A 16,133-nucleotide genomic window follows, 5' to 3' on the forward strand; every position below is an offset into this window, starting at 1 on the left:
GACTTACTGGATAGGATGAGAAGGAAAGACTAATTACTTTCTCTGTCTTGCAATGGAAATTACAAATTGTAACATAAGATAGACCAGAATCTTATATTGATGTTGTTGAATGTGTGGAAGTGTGAAAATTTGTTTTCATAAAAAGCACGTCACTCCTCCACTGGAACTAGGGTAAAATGTGAATCACCCAATAACTTACTAAGTTTGTGGACAAAATGATATCTAACATTGGCTTCTCCATTTTCTCATCAGTCTTCAGTATAGACCCTGCCTCTCACCATCTCTCTTTCATATGTGGAAGCTAGCCACTATCATGATACCCAAATGAAAGAGCTGCCATGTCTTCTAGAAACGTGTCTTTCCAATACTGTCTGCTTACCTGTTTCTCTTCTGCCTTATGCCCATTCTCCAATATATTTGTTCCTCCATCCACTCAAATTGAGAACAGTACTCATTCCAGCCAAACTGCAGCAACAGAACAAAGAGAAGAGAGGCCTGCTGAGAACTTAAGTTTATGATATGAGCAGTGGTCTCTAACTATTTATATCTTCCTTCTTTGTGAATTTGCTGCATTTTCCATGTGTGGTGAGTGGTTATCTGTTCTCAGTAGCTATCAGTAACTATTTTGTAGTTTCTTAATAAGAAACTGGAAATACTATGGCTAAAACATTTGAATGTTGGGTGTGCAATACAACCCAAGGTGACATTTTCTCAATGCTATATGCACCTCCCAGGTGCTCCAGCAGTCAATGACTGCATCTACTGTAAAATACTGCAAGAGCACTTCACATATCTCCTGAATTGGTGTGCATATGTTAGATATATTTGCACAAAACAGCAAGGCACTGGTGAATGAACTGTGTAGGTAATAAAGGGCCATTAATTTACAAATACCTGAATCATAGTTACTCTGTTACTTATTTTAACAATAAAATTTGCAAGGCTTCTAATGTATATGATATAACTGTTTGTTGCAGCTACAAGAAGTGGTTGTAGATGATACAATTGGTCAACCTTTTGATTTATATTACTGGGATATTAACCTTGATGGTGTAAAAGAAATAATTGTTACTGCCTATAATGGCAGCTATGGAAATGTTTTTGCTTATACAGTACCAGAAGACTTCAGGTGAGTTAAAAATAATTACTCTGGTGCAACTCAGTATTATGAGCACTACACATTAAGTACCAGGAGGTTATGATTAAACTGCAGCTACTCATGTAGGCACAGTGTTTGCTGCAATTATCATATGGCATTGAAACTTGGTAGATATCATATGTGTTAATGTGAAACTGATTACAACAGGAAAATATTAGTTCCAATTTTGGCCACCAGGTGCATATCTATCTCTCTACACTATTTGTATGATGGTTTGACACCCACACTGCAATATGACAAGCCATAACATGATTGAACAATATGGCTATCAAGAAGAGAGGCCATGCGCTATTAATGAAACTAGTTTATGTGGATGGCAGCAATTACAGTGCTGCATCGAGAGAGTATTGCCAACTCAACAGTCTTAGGAGAGGCCCAATGTCATTAAATGGTTTAAAGAAAATGATAATGGAATTCAAAAACATGGGTGGGTGTGGTGTGGCATCTGAAAGAGGAAGGTGTCCTATCCCTGTGGAAGGTATTGACAAGTTTGCTGTTGCTGTAATCAACCATGCAGCATGTGCCCTGAGTAGTGCTAGTGCTCATGCAGTGTCATGAGAATTGTCCATCCCATGGTCAACAGTACAGAAAGTTTTGTGGTCTATTTTACACTGGTACCTTTACAAGATCCAGACAGTGTAGCAATTGAAACCTCATGATCCACGGCAGTGTTCTGAATTTGCTCTTTGGTTTCTGGCATGGACTGATGTTGAAGACATGTAGCTGGGCAATATTTTGTGGAGTGATGAGGCACGTTTTACACTACAGGATGCAGTGAATATACAGAACTGTCAAATTTGGGGTTAAGCTGCATGTTGTGTATGAAGAGCCATTGCACTCACCATATGTGACTGTGGTATGGATTGATAAACACCTTTATTCTCAGTCCATTCTTCTTTGAAGAGAATACACCCAGAGGGCCTATGAGGTATATTGTGACATCTGTACATTATCAAGACCTCCTTATACAGCATGTGTTTTCTGCTTTGGAAGAGAGCATCTGTACAGAAACCACTGTTTTCATGCAATATGGGGCACCACCTCATGTCAATTGCCCATTGAAAGATCTGCTTAATGTAACCTTCCATGAATATGTTATCTCCAGAGGTTTTCCTACAAGATCACGTGATCTAAATCCATGTGCCTTTTGGCCCTGCAGATATCTAAAAGAACACATTTACGAGGAACGTGTTCAGTCTGTACCTCAAGTGTAGGCCAATATGCAGGAACACGTTGCTCAGATTCCACCAGAACTGTTGTGAGCAGCTGTTGATCATGTCATTGTATGGATGCAGCATCTTGTCAATGGCTTCGGTGCTCATACTGAACAAATTGTATAGTGGCGTTAGTAATAAAATCAACATTATGCACTTCTCATTTGTTACCTTTTGTGCCCACATCCAACTCCTAATCCATTACATGTGGGAACACTTCAGTATGTCTTTCTTGCATTCACAGCACCAAATTTGAATTTGGTGACCAAAATTGAAATTAATATTTTTCCTGTGTAAATTGGTCCCACATTAATGCGTTAGAATATCTACCAAATTTCATTGGCATGCGAAATCTCTGCTAATACTGGATCTCTGTGAGTAGCAGCACTTTAATTATAACCACCCAGTAGTATAGTAAAAAAAACTGGTGTGCATGTTTTTGCAATGGTTCTTTTTTAATAAATATGCATAGGCATAAATAGTCATTTCATTTTACTCCACACCCCAGTGGGCATGACCCAGGCAGATGACAAACCATACTAGCATTCTTCATTTTCATCTGTAGTATTCTGTAGCTTGAGAAAACCATAAAATTATGATACAATATTACTGCCCAATACTTACATCTACATCTGCTTCCATGCTCTGCAAATTACTGGGATGTGCATGGCTGAGGATATGTCCAACTGTACCAGCTGTCAGGGCTTTTTCCCATTACATTCATCTATGAGGCACTGGAAAACTGGTTCTTTACATGCCTGTGAGCATGCTGCAGTTAATCTAATCTTGTCCTCATGATCCCTATGGGAACAATATATGGAGGGTGGGGGTTTAGCATTTTCCTAGAGCCATCATTTAAAGCTGGCTCTTGAAACTTTTTTGGCAGACTTTCTCTGGATAGTTTCCATCTACCTTCAAAGAGTCTGCCTTTTCAGATCTTTCAACATCTCTGTGACACTCTCCTATGGGTCAAACAAAACTGCGACCATTCATGCTGACCTCTGTAAATGTTCAGTATCCCCTATTAGTCCTATTTGGTATGGGTCCCACATGTGAGCAACATTCTAGAACTGGTCACATAAGTGATTTGTAAGTAATCTCCTTTGTAGACTGATTGCACTTCCCCAGTACTCTACCAATTAACTGAAGTCTACCACCTGCTTCACTTATGATTGAGCTGATGTGATTGTCCCATTTCATGTCCCTGTTAAATGTTACATCCAGATATTTGTATGAGTCTATCGATTCCAGCTGTGACTCACCAATATTATTTTTGTATCCCTCCATTTATCCACAACTTTGTGCACCACCTCTGTAACAACTGACATGCTTGCTCTCAAATAACAACTTCCGTCTCACTAAGTTAAAAAAAAAAATCCCTCCTTGACCTTGCGCTGGCCTTTATGTATACAGACAAATGACAGCTGGTAACTACTTCAGAAGGTCTATACAAGGGTGATGTACTTGAGGACAATATTATGGAAATGGAAGGGGATGTAGATGAAGATGAAATGGGAGATACGATACTGCGTGAAGAGTTTGACAGAGCACTGAAAGACCTGAGTCGAAACAAGGCCCCCGGAGTAGACAACATTCCATTGGAACTATTGATGGCCTTAGGAGAGCCAGTCCTGACAAAACTCTACCATCTGGTGAGCAAGATGTATGAAACAGGCAAAATACCCTCAGACTTCAAGAAGAATATAATAATTCCAGTCCCAAAGAAAGCAGGTGTTGACAGATGTGAAAATTACCGAACTATCAGTTTAATAAGTCACAGCTGCAAAATACTAACGTGAATTCTTTACAGAAGAATGGAAAAACTAGTAGAAGCCGACCTCGGGGAGGATCAGTTTGGATTCCGTAGAAACACTGGAACACGTGAGGCAATACTGACCCTACGACTAATCTTAGAAGCTAGATTAAGGAAGGGCAAACCTACGTTTCTAGCATTTGTAGACTTAGAGAGAAAGCTTTTGACAATGTTGACTGGAATACTCTCTTTCAAATTCTAAAGGTGGCAGAAGTAAAATACAGGGAGCGAAAGGCTATTTACAATTTGTACAGAAACCAGATGGCAGTTATAAGAATCGAGGGGCATGAAAGGGGAGCAGTGGTTCGGAAGGGAGTGAGACAGGGCTGTAGCCTATCCCCAATGTTATTCAATCTGTATATTGAGCAAGCAGTGAAGGAAACAAAAGAAAAATTCGGAGTAGGTATTAAAATCCATGGAGAAGAAATAAAAACTTTGAGGTTCGCCGATGACATTGTAATTCTGTCAGAGACAGCAAAGGACTTGGAAGATCAGTTGAACAGAATGGACAGTGTCTTGAAAGGAGGATAAGATGAACATCAACAAAAGCAAATCGAGGGTAATGGAATGTAGTCGAATTAAGTCGGGTGATGCTGAGGGAATTAGATTAGGAAATGAGACACTTAAAGTAGTAAAGGAGTTTTGCTATTTGGGGAGCAAAATAACTGATGATGGTCGAAGTAGAGAGGATATAAAATGTAGACTGGCAATGGCAAGGAAAGCGTTTCTTAAGAAGAGAAATTTGTTAACATCGAGTATAGATTTAAGTGTCAGGAAGTCATTTCTGAAAGTATTTGTTTGGAGTGTAGCCATGTATGGAAGTGAAACATGGACGATAAATAGTTTGGACAAGAAGAGAATAGAAGCCTTTGAAATGTGGTGCTACAGAAGAATGCTGAAGATTAGATGGCAGATCACGTAACTAATGAGGAAGTATTGAATAGGATTGGGGAGAAGAGAAGTTTGTGGCACAACTTGACTAGAAGAAGGGATCGGTTGGTAGGACATGTTCTGAGGCATCAAGGGATCACCAATTTAGTATTGGAGGGCAGCGTGGAGGGTAAAAATCGTAGAGGGAGACCAAGAGATGAATACACTAAGCAGATTCAGAAGGATGTAGGTTGCGGTAGGTTCTGGGAGATGAAGAGGCTTGTACAGGATAGAGTAGCATGGAGAGCTGCATCAAACCAGTCTCAGGACTGAAGACCACAACAACAACTACTACTTCAGGTTAGTTGCAATGTGAATTTATCTTGATTTACAATGATTCCATTAGCATACCTCAGCTGCAGACAGTCAACTCTCTTTAGTTCACAAGAAGTTGTCAAATATGTAAGAAAATCTTCAATAAGTTACTAATACAATGGCAAAAGTTGCTTTGTTGTAATATTATTTTTGTGGTGTAAATATTACAGAGAATTAATGTGTTCCTTTTGTGACTGAGCATTCAGACTGTTACTGTATAAGGAACAAATCATACATGATGCTACCAAACAGGTTTCATTCAGCAGTTATTACTGTGGATCAGAAAAAGTGGCTATGAAATTATAAATTTTTGAATATCTCATTCACTGGATCTTTTAATAGAGTGCTTTGCATAAAGCACCCATGTAGTTGCTGGTATATGTTCCTCATAAGAAAAATGCCAAACACTGTAATTTGCAGTCCATCATACAGTAGCATGTTAAGAGGTACAAAAATCTATCTATGTAACTATTAATTGATTTATTGCTTCCTTAAACTAATATGGTGAGGAACACAAGTATATGCCAGAAGCAGGTTTTGGGAGTAGGTAGCAATGAAGTAACAGTAAACAACAGAATCATTTTCATCATAGCTTACTGTAAGGGGTGACAACAAAATTTCCATTTGAAGGCCATACAGTCCAGAACTTCTATGGAAACAGGCAAAATCATCATGAGCTGTTACACAATGAGTGCACTGATGCACCAGGTTGAAGACAGCTGTCTGGTAAAACACTATGTCTTGCTGCATAAAGATGTCCATAGCTACTTGCTGGACATGCTTATCTGACAGGAATCATCAACCATTGAAGGCCATATTTAAGGAACTGAAGGCATGCTAATCATGTGGGACAGATCAGGACTATAGGATGGGTCCTAGAGCGTCTCCCACTTTAGGTGGCATAACTTCTGCTTTGTGACATTTGCGATTTGGGAACATGCATTATCATGAAGCAGCAGCATCCTGCACAGAACTGGACATACCTTTCCACTGTCATGCTTTTCAACAGGCATGCTCCTCCACAAAAATTCTTGATTCTCCAATGGATGTCTACCAATGTTGTCCTTTAGCAGCCAAGAAAAGAACAACAGCACATTGGTCCCATTTGAATGCATTAGGTAATAATGTCGCCAAAGTTCACATTTCCATATCTACTACACATGCACTGGAAAGACATGAATGCCACACTAATCCCCTGCTACATTGCAGCAATGCCCACCCTCAAATGGAAACTTTTCAATCGTTCTTTATAAACTCACTTTGAAAACTAACAACAGTCATGTAATTCTTACGGAAAAAGAAATCTCTGTGGTTTTATCCTTATAGAAACCAGTTTTCAAAGAAGCTTCCAAACCAGAAATGGGAAATCTCTATATTTTTCTGCAATCACTGTATTCAGTTAATGTTGTTGATGACAAAACTCAAGTGACAAAATTCATGACTGCTAGCATGCCAGAAATATTCAGTACAGGACCAGGCAGGTGGTTCAAGTAACACAGCATTTGTTAGCAGTTTGAAGATGTTGCATTCAGTGCAGGTGTCCACATTAGGTGATAACAAGCCAGTGCTCAAACCAGTACGTAGAAAACTTTTCTAGAAGTGAAAGAGTTACTAATTAATGGTACTGTTTTTGTTAGCGAGTATTAAACATTCCCCACCAGGCTGAAATATTTAAATATAAGCATGCTATAGTGACACCCATTCACAAAAGTGAAGACAAATTCCTGGTACTGATAAGCCTCTCTCTCCAGCTAATTTTTCATAAAATTGTTGGGGACATTATGATCCTTCTATCTTTATATCTGAAAGTTTATAAGTTTTTGGAGTTCCAATCAATTTGTCATTTTCTGTTTCATGAAATTTTGACAACTTCACTAGTTGTTGAATGCTGACTTCATTGCTCACTCTTTTGACTCCTACCAAACTGCAAAGTACACATTGGTCACTGCCAGTTGACTGCTTCCTGGTGTCGATAACTAATGAAACAGTCAATAAAAATTCAAATGTAAGATAAAGCTTTGCAGAAGCATAAAAAAAGTTTAATTGATGAAAATTTTACAAGAGAGACCATAAGAATGATTAGATAAATATGTAAAGAACATAAGTATTACATCAGACTAATATAGCCACCCCAGACTAATATAGCCAACATCGTGATGCAGATGCCAAATTTCTGGGACAGTGGAATACAGAAAACAATTGAGATTAGAGTGATGGATAATACAATCAACAGGGACAGAGGTTTTAAATTAAGTAAAGTAAGGGGTCTAACACTCAGTTAACTTAAATCACATCAGAAAACATCTCAATGCTCTCCTTTGCTCATAGATAAGAGGTTTTTTAATGAAGGGATTTTGTGTGACAGGTTGGAGTCCAAACAGCAAGCCACAAAATCTCTCAACACCTGATGAAGACAACTAGAAAAATTGTTGAAATATTGTGAAAGAGCCAATGTCAGCTTGACTGTAACTTATCTCCCATACAGTTCATGGTGCTTTGCAGAGTGCAGATGTAGATGCAAACACAAAAACTCTTACACCAATTGGGGACATGCACTTCACTCTGATTTGTAGTGTATGTATCTAAATCTAATAGGATTACTGACAGCATTACATACAATGACATGACAACTTAATTGTAGTTTGGATTTTGTACAGGGTTTTCTACATAAAGGACACTATTCAATTTCATTAGTAAAATGTGCACTGGGAAAGTATGTTATTTTCATATATCACCTAACATGTTTGAGATGACAGAAAATTACAGAAAATATTATTCCTAGAAGATACAGTTAACTAGCCGTCTACACAAATAAGTAACAAACTTTACAAATAACTAATTACTATTATCTGAGTAATAGATGTAGGTCTAACACCAAGCTCAGAATGGAGAAATATTATATACCAGACATAAATACTCAAAGCTTCAATCTTGAGCTATAACATGCCTTGATTTTCTTATCTACAGATGCACCTATATCTACATCTATACTCCACAAGCCAACTTATGGTGTGTCACTTTTCCCCTTAACTGTTCATCAGGAATGGTGTGCAAGAGAAATAATAAAATGAAAATGCCATGTGGCTAGGGCCTCCCGTCAGGTAGACCATTCGCCTGGTGAAAGTCTTTCGAGTTGATTAGATTAGATTACATTAATTATTCATTCCAAAGACCCATAAAAGAGGGATTCCTCCTGGGTGTGGAACATGTCAGATAAACACATTACAAAAATGTAATTAAAAAAACTTGAGTTTCATTAATTTTAATGATCCTCAGTCAATAAACAGTAAAATTATGTATATGAATTAAATTTAAACTTCTAATATTTACAGGTTTAATACTTACATCTGCTTTCATTAAATCCATCATTCAGACATTTGCTAGTTTCTTGGCTATTACAACCAAGTATTGTCAAAAATTAAAGTAAATTATTCATTTCAGTGATCCTCAGTTAAGAACAGTCAGATTATGTACAAGATTTAAGATTAAACTTCCACTATTTACAGACTTAAGACTTACATCTGATTTCCATACATCCATCATTCACACAGTAGGCAGTTACTTGGCTGTTACAACCAAGTATTGTAAAAAATTAAAGTATAATAAATTTTCATTAAAATGGTCTACTGCCCTTGTTGAGAAACTCGTGGATGGAATAGAAGGAGTTGGCCACCAAAAATTCTTTTAAATTATGTTTAAATTGTGCCTTGTCTGAGCTAAACTCTTAATGGTTGCTGGTAAATTATTGAAAATATGTCGCCACTTCGGCGGCTTGCATGTCAATGGGGATGAAATGATGATGATAAGGACAACACAACACCCAGTCCCTGAGCAGAGAAAATCTCTGCCCCAGCCAGGAATCAAACCTGGGCCGTTAGGTATGACATCCCATTGCACTGACCATTCAGCTACCAGGGGTGGACAGAGGAATAATAGTTGATGTGAACTCAATCTCTCTAAACTCTTTTGGTCACAAAAAATAAACATATGGAGGTAATTGTCAAGTGATAAGACAAACATTTTGATCTAGAACCACAACTTGACACTACAAGATGCAATTAAAAAATGACTAAATTTCCAAGGCATATTAATTGATAAGCAGTTCATGTTGTATGAACATGCTGATCAGCCAATAAAAATTGTAGTATTATCATATTTCAAGCTATAAAGGTTTACTTGCTGTATCAAATGGCAAGCAAACCTGTGATAAATGTTAAGCTTCTCTCTGTCTCTCTCATTTTTATGCACAAAATATTTTTCATGTATGTTTTTCTTTTTATGGCACATTACTTACCGGTGTTAAGGTCTGCGCTGTACTATGTAAAGTTTTATCATTTTTCAGAACAGGAACATTTGAGAGACACACACTTGCTGAAGGATTTGAGGCTAATTTCATTCTGGGAGGACAGTCTATGACACCTGGTGCTGCACACTTGTTTTACATCTCTGACGAACATGAGCAGTCGGGGTAAGTGTGATAATTATTTTTATTAGTTTTGTATCATTTCATCATTTACATCTCTGGTCAAAAAATGTTTGCTCATTTCATGTCATTTAGACCAAAAAAAACATTTTCTCACTGACCATATTTGCTCTCCATAGAGAGACTAGAAATCACACAAAATTTGAGCACTTTACCTTTCTCTATTTTCATTTTAGGTCATTTTAAGGTTTGGTAGTTTTGACGTTTTTAACACTGGGATGACACAAAATTATGTTTTCTAACATTTGCAAAATAAATTACAATAGTTTAATTTATCATCCATTGCATGTAAAATTTGGTGGTCATATACTCTGAAGTATAGGGATTGTAAACAAAATTATCTAGTACGTTTTATGTGAACTCATCAAGGCAAGAAAAGAGTAAATACTTATATGTTATGTTTTATCTTGTACATAAATTGGTTTTGCATTATAGTGGATATCACTTAAAGACAGTATGATAGTATTAAAAATAATTTTTCAAAAAGTATCCCCAAAATGTGAGCTGTAACTCAGTAAAATGAGTTAGTATGGTTTTTCACTCCTTTATATTATTTTTAATGCTATTTAAGAAATTTTAGAACAGTTGTTTATTTTGGTGTCTCTCAAAATCTGTTATTGTTCAAATATTTGTAAAGACAGTTCTTATACTTTTATATTGTCAGTTTTATTATTCATTTTAATAAATAATATTTTGTTTACAACCCAAGGAACAACTGGCAATGTAAGTTATATAGTCACAACAAAAAACAACAAATATTTGTATGTTGGTATCCATGTTTTCTGGTGTACAAAATCTTTAATATTTCTTACTTGGAAATGTTCACTTTTGAAATTATGTGCACTTATGGTAATGAGGACTGTAAAAAGGAATAAGCAAAAGTTAAAATTCAAAAACTGGCAGAAAATGTAAAAAGTTGCATTAGATGTTGAAATGCAGAAAATGATACAGCATTAGTAAATACTGGAGCTGTTGAAATGGACTTACTGCTTGATAACATAAGGAACAATATACACCAATGTACAGAGAAGAAACAAATTCACCTGCTGACTGGCTCTGCATCACTGAATTGTTCCTGACAGTAAATTCAGAGTACTTTTTAAATTTCTGATTATACAGTGCACTGAATCTTTTTAGGGAATAAAGTTTCTTATCAGAACCTAGCCTGACAAGAGGAATGAAGCTGAAAAATGAAGTAACTGATTTAGTAATGAATTTTTGTGAAAATAATGAACAGTTTAGAGTTTCACCAGGTGAGGAGGATTTGGTACTCAGAGGGAGAAAATTATGGAAGAAAACAGTTGATTTGATGAAATGTACACTAAATTCTCTGTCTAATAATAATAATAATAATAATAATAATAGCTTTATTCAACATCGAATGGTTCGCTGCACATGTACAAAGAAACAGTAGTGATTAAAGTTATTTGTACAATACACAAGACACATTCTTCTGAATACGTCATTAATTTACAACAAAATTACAATAGGGTGTTTACTTATTTCTATTCACATAATTTCACAGAGCATTTGTTGTTTTACTAAAAATTTCTTAAGCTGATGTTTCAGTTTAATTGTAGGAAGAGCCATGACTGCTCTAGGCAGTGCATTAGCTAATTTTATACCTGCATACTGCGGCCCCTTTTCATAAAGTGCTGTTCTGTGGCTGCCAATGTAAAATCTTTCTTTATTTCTAGTATTGTACTGGTGGAAATCTGAATAAGTGTTTGGGTGCAGTCTTTTCACAAGCAATATGGTTTTTAGAATGTATGTGTTTATAACAGTTACATCCTCTGTGTTTGGAAACAAGTTGCGACAAGATTCCCTATATTTTGCTCCACAGATTATTCTCACACCCCTTTTTTGAAGAATGAGTAGCTTATCTAGATTAGCTTTGGTTGTTGCCCCCCAAATTTCAATACCGTAATTCAAGTGCGAGGAGAAAAGAGCATGGTATGCAGTCTTTAGGACTATGGTGTCTCTACAGAACTTGCTAATAGTACTGATTGCAAATATATTTTTTGACAACTTAGTTGCTAGAGAGTCAATGTGTATGTCCCATTTCAGGTTGCTTTGGATTGTTACGCCAAGGAATTTTACACTAGACTCTTTCTTTACCAATTCGTTGCCCATGTATAATTTAATTTCATTATTCAAACTACTTTTGTTAAACTCCATCAAACATGTTTTACTGGTGCTTACATTTAAGTGGCTTTCATTAAAAAACTGAACAAGTTATTTTGTCACATTATTACACTCGGCCTCCAGTTCATTACATGATTCCTTTTTACATACAATGGACGTGTCATCGGCATACAGAACAATTTTGGAATTTATAGTACAGTATTTAATATCATTTACATAGATCAAGAACAGAAGGGGGCCCAATACCGAGCCCTGGGGCACCTCATGTTTTATGCAAGTGATCTCTGATTTGTAGACACCACTTTCCGTTTTAAGTAGAACAAACTGCTTTCTATTGCTCATATAACACTTTATTAGGTCATAAGCAGCGTCTCTAATGCCCATGTTCCATAGCTTGTCTAATAGGATGTCAACGTTCACACAATCAAAGGCTTTTTCCAGGTCTAGGTAAACACCTGCCACATGTTCCTTGCTTTCGATACCCCCTAACACCTCTTCAATTAGTTGAGAAGCTGCAGTGCTAGTTGATTTACCTTTACGAATCCATTTTGATTTTCGAACATCAGGTTGTGTTTGTTAAGAAAGTTTATAATCCTGTTGTATATAACTTTCTCAACTATTTTGGAAAAGACAGGAAGGATTGAGACTGGTCTGTAGTTTTCTATTTTGTTGTTGTCACCTTTCTTAAAAATGGGTGTTACCTGTGCTATTTTTAGTCTGTCTGGAAAGGTGCCTCATTCTATTACGGTATATTGTTGACTGCTGCAGACAGAGGTACAGAGACATTTTGGTTACAGGCTTTTAAAACATTAGTATTTAGGCCATCATGCCCAACTGAATTAGAGGGTTTTAGAGAGCTAATGATGCCCATTATTTCTGCACAGTTTGTGGGGGCTAGATATATACTATGGTCACATGTATTACCTTTAAAACTGTAGTGCATGTTTTTATGTTTGTCATTTATGGCTTCCCCTGCGGAAGAAAAATATTCATTAAAAATATTTGCAATTTCCAGTTGGTCTTTTATGAGCATGCCATTGTGGTTAATAGTAAAAGTAGTCTTTCATCAAAAAAATGAAGCACCCATAAGATGTGGTAGGATGTCAATGTAACTTTGTACATGTACACCCCATTGGCAGGAATGTAAATGATTCGAATTGCAACTCTGTGTGAGAGGCACAACAGCCACCAGAGTGCATTAGTGTTGTTCATGTTTAGTGCTGTTACCTGGACTGATAGGGTATACTTATGGAAGAGACTGTGTTATGATCACCTGGCACAGTTTGAGGGGCACTGTGGGTCTCAATTTAGCCAGATGACTAAATCATGCATTGTCCAGATTTATGGGGCATCTGGATATGTTGGTGTGGATGGGAACATGAGGTAGGACATATTTGTTGTCAAGGTTCCAGTTGACGACATCTAACCACCACAAGGGAGGACTGCTGTACTGTGCACCAAGCACATTGTAACTGCTTTACACCTGTGCCTGCCATCCAACAACAGCCAGTGGACTCCCTGCAATATTCTATGTCATCCTGAACCATTAGTCAGAGACTCAGCCACACTAGGAAATTACTATTGCATTCATAGGCTTCCATTCGCACCACAGCACAAACAACTGCACATTGTGTTCAGTGATGAATCACTCTTCTGCACCATCCCAGATGACCATCATTGGCAAGTATGGTAGCTACCTGGGAATATGTCCCATTCTTACAGTGTTTTGGAGAGGCACAGAGATGTTATTTCGGGGATCATTGTATGGAGCACAGTTTGTATATGACTTCAGGTAATGGCTGGTAGTGATTGAGGAAACTTTGAGAGCACAGCAGTACATCATGGACATCCTGTGTTCTCATGTGTTACCTCTCATGCATCAATATCACAGTGCCATTTTTTTTTTTTTTTTTTTTGACAGGACAGTGCTAGTCCACACATGGCACCTGTCTCCATGAATTGTCTATGTGATGTTGAGGTACTCAAGTGGCAAGCAAGATCTCTAGATCTGTCTCTGATAGAACATGTGTGGAACCAGCTTGGGTATCAACGCCTTGCCAGAACTGATACCCAGGTTATCAAGGACCAGTTGCAACAGTTGTGGGCCATCTTGCCTCAGAAGAGGATACAATGGTTTTATCACACTCTTCCCAATGGAATTGGTTGATACATTCAGGGCACTGGGGATTCAACATCATACAGATAAGTGAAGTCATACAGCCATGTTCTCTGTAAATCTGATTTGATTTTGTAATCACTGAAATGGCATCTGTACCCTCTCAACCCATGAAGTTTTATTGCGTATCCTTCTCTTCTTCTGCATTCTTCACTTTTATGCCTGGCACTTTTTATGCCCCAAATCATGCATTTTATCACATGCTAATGAAATGAAATGACCGTATGACACTGATAGCCAGGAGTCCCCCCACTTGGGGAAGTTTGGCCACTAAGTTGGCAAGTCTTTTCAGTTGATTCCACATTGGGCAACTTGTGTGTCACAGAGATGTACTCTGGTTAGGGAAAAGAGTTGCCATTTTAAATTACTTTAACTTTACATGTGATTAAAAAATTAAATAAATTAGAAGTTATTTTACCATCTTCATTCTTTTTTTTAAACTGCTGTTGGTTGAGCCAGTTTGTTTTATAAGTTTAATTATTTAAAATTTCAGTTTTGTCATAAGTATGTGGACCAGAATGACTGACATTGCCTGTTGCCATTTGTTCCTTGCTTTTTAAACAAGTATTATTTATTAAAATGGATAATAACACAGAAAGCAAGGAAAAATTAATATATATATATATATATATATATATATATATATATATATATATATATATATATATATATATATATATATATAAAAAAAAAGAAAGATGATGAGACTTGCCAAACAAAAGCGCTGGCAGGTCGATAGACACACAAACAAACACAAATATACACACAAAATTCAAGCTTTCGCAACAAACTGTTGCCTCATCAGGAAAGAGGGAAGGAGAGGGAAAGACGAAAGGATGTGGGTTTTAAGGGAGAGGGTAAGGAGTCATTCCAATCCCGGGAGCGGAAAGACTTACCTTAGGGGGAAAAAAGGACAGGTATACACTCGCACACACACACATATCCATCCACACATACAGACACAAGCAGACATATTTAAAGACAAAGAGTTTGGGCAGAGATGTCAGTCGAGGTGGAAGAGTAGAGGCAAAGAAGTTGTTGAGAGACAGGTGAGGTATGAGTGGCGGCAACTGGAAATTAGCGGAGATTGAGGCCTGGCGGATAACGAGAAGAGAGGATATACTGAAGGGCAAGTTCCCATCTCCGGAGTTCGGATAGGTTGGTGTTGGTGGGAAGTATCCAGATAACCCGGACGGTGTAACACTGTGCCAAGATGTGCTGGCTGTGCACCAAGGCATGTTTAGCCACAGGGTGATCCTCATTACCAACAAACACTGTCTGCCTGTGTCCATTCATGCGAATGGACAGTTTGTTGCTGGTCATTCCCACATAGAATGCATCACAGTGTAGGCAGGTCAGTTGGTAAATCACGTGGGTGCTTTCACACGTGGCTCTGCCTTTGATCGTGTACACCTTCCGGGTTACAGGACTGGAGTAGTTGGTGGTGGGAGGGTGCATGGGACAGGTTTTGCACCGGGGGCGGTTACAAGGATAGGAGCCAGAGGGTAGGGAAGGTGGTTTGGGGATTTCATAGGGATGAACTAACAGGTTATGAAGGTTAGGTGGACGGCGGAAAGACACTCTTGGCGGAGTGGGGAGGATTTCATGAAGGATGGATCTCATTTCAGGGCAGGATTTGAGGAAGTCGTATCCCTACTGGAGAGCCACATTCAGAGTCTGGTCCAGTCCCGGAAAGTATCCTGTCACAAGTGGGGCACTTTTGTGGTTCTTCTGTGGGGGATTCTGGGTTTGAGGGGATGAGGAAGTGGCTCTGGTTATTTGCTTCTGTACCAGGCCGGGAGGGTAGTTGCGGGATGCGAAAGCTGTTGTCAGGTTGTTGGTGTAATGTTTCAGGGATTCCGGACTGGAGCAGATTCGTTTGCCACGAAGACCTAGGC

General features: G+C 37.9%; 1 protein-coding gene across 1 annotated transcript in view; it reads left to right on the forward strand.

Annotated features, from left to right (window-relative positions):
• Positions 1-16,133, forward strand: part of LOC126235871 (uncharacterized) — a 41,706-nt gene that overhangs the window by 14,569 nt on the left and 11,004 nt on the right. Inside the window, exons 6-7 of the mRNA XM_049944775.1 lie at positions 978-1,129; positions 9,774-9,899. Coding sequence (XP_049800732.1) covers positions 978-1,129; positions 9,774-9,899 — 278 coding nt within the window. The remainder of the gene's footprint in view (positions 1-977; positions 1,130-9,773; positions 9,900-16,133) is intronic.

This window comes from Schistocerca nitens, chromosome 2 (assembly GCF_023898315.1).
Source record: "Schistocerca nitens isolate TAMUIC-IGC-003100 chromosome 2, iqSchNite1.1, whole genome shotgun sequence".
Lineage (NCBI taxonomy): Eukaryota > Metazoa > Arthropoda > Insecta > Orthoptera > Acrididae > Schistocerca > Schistocerca nitens.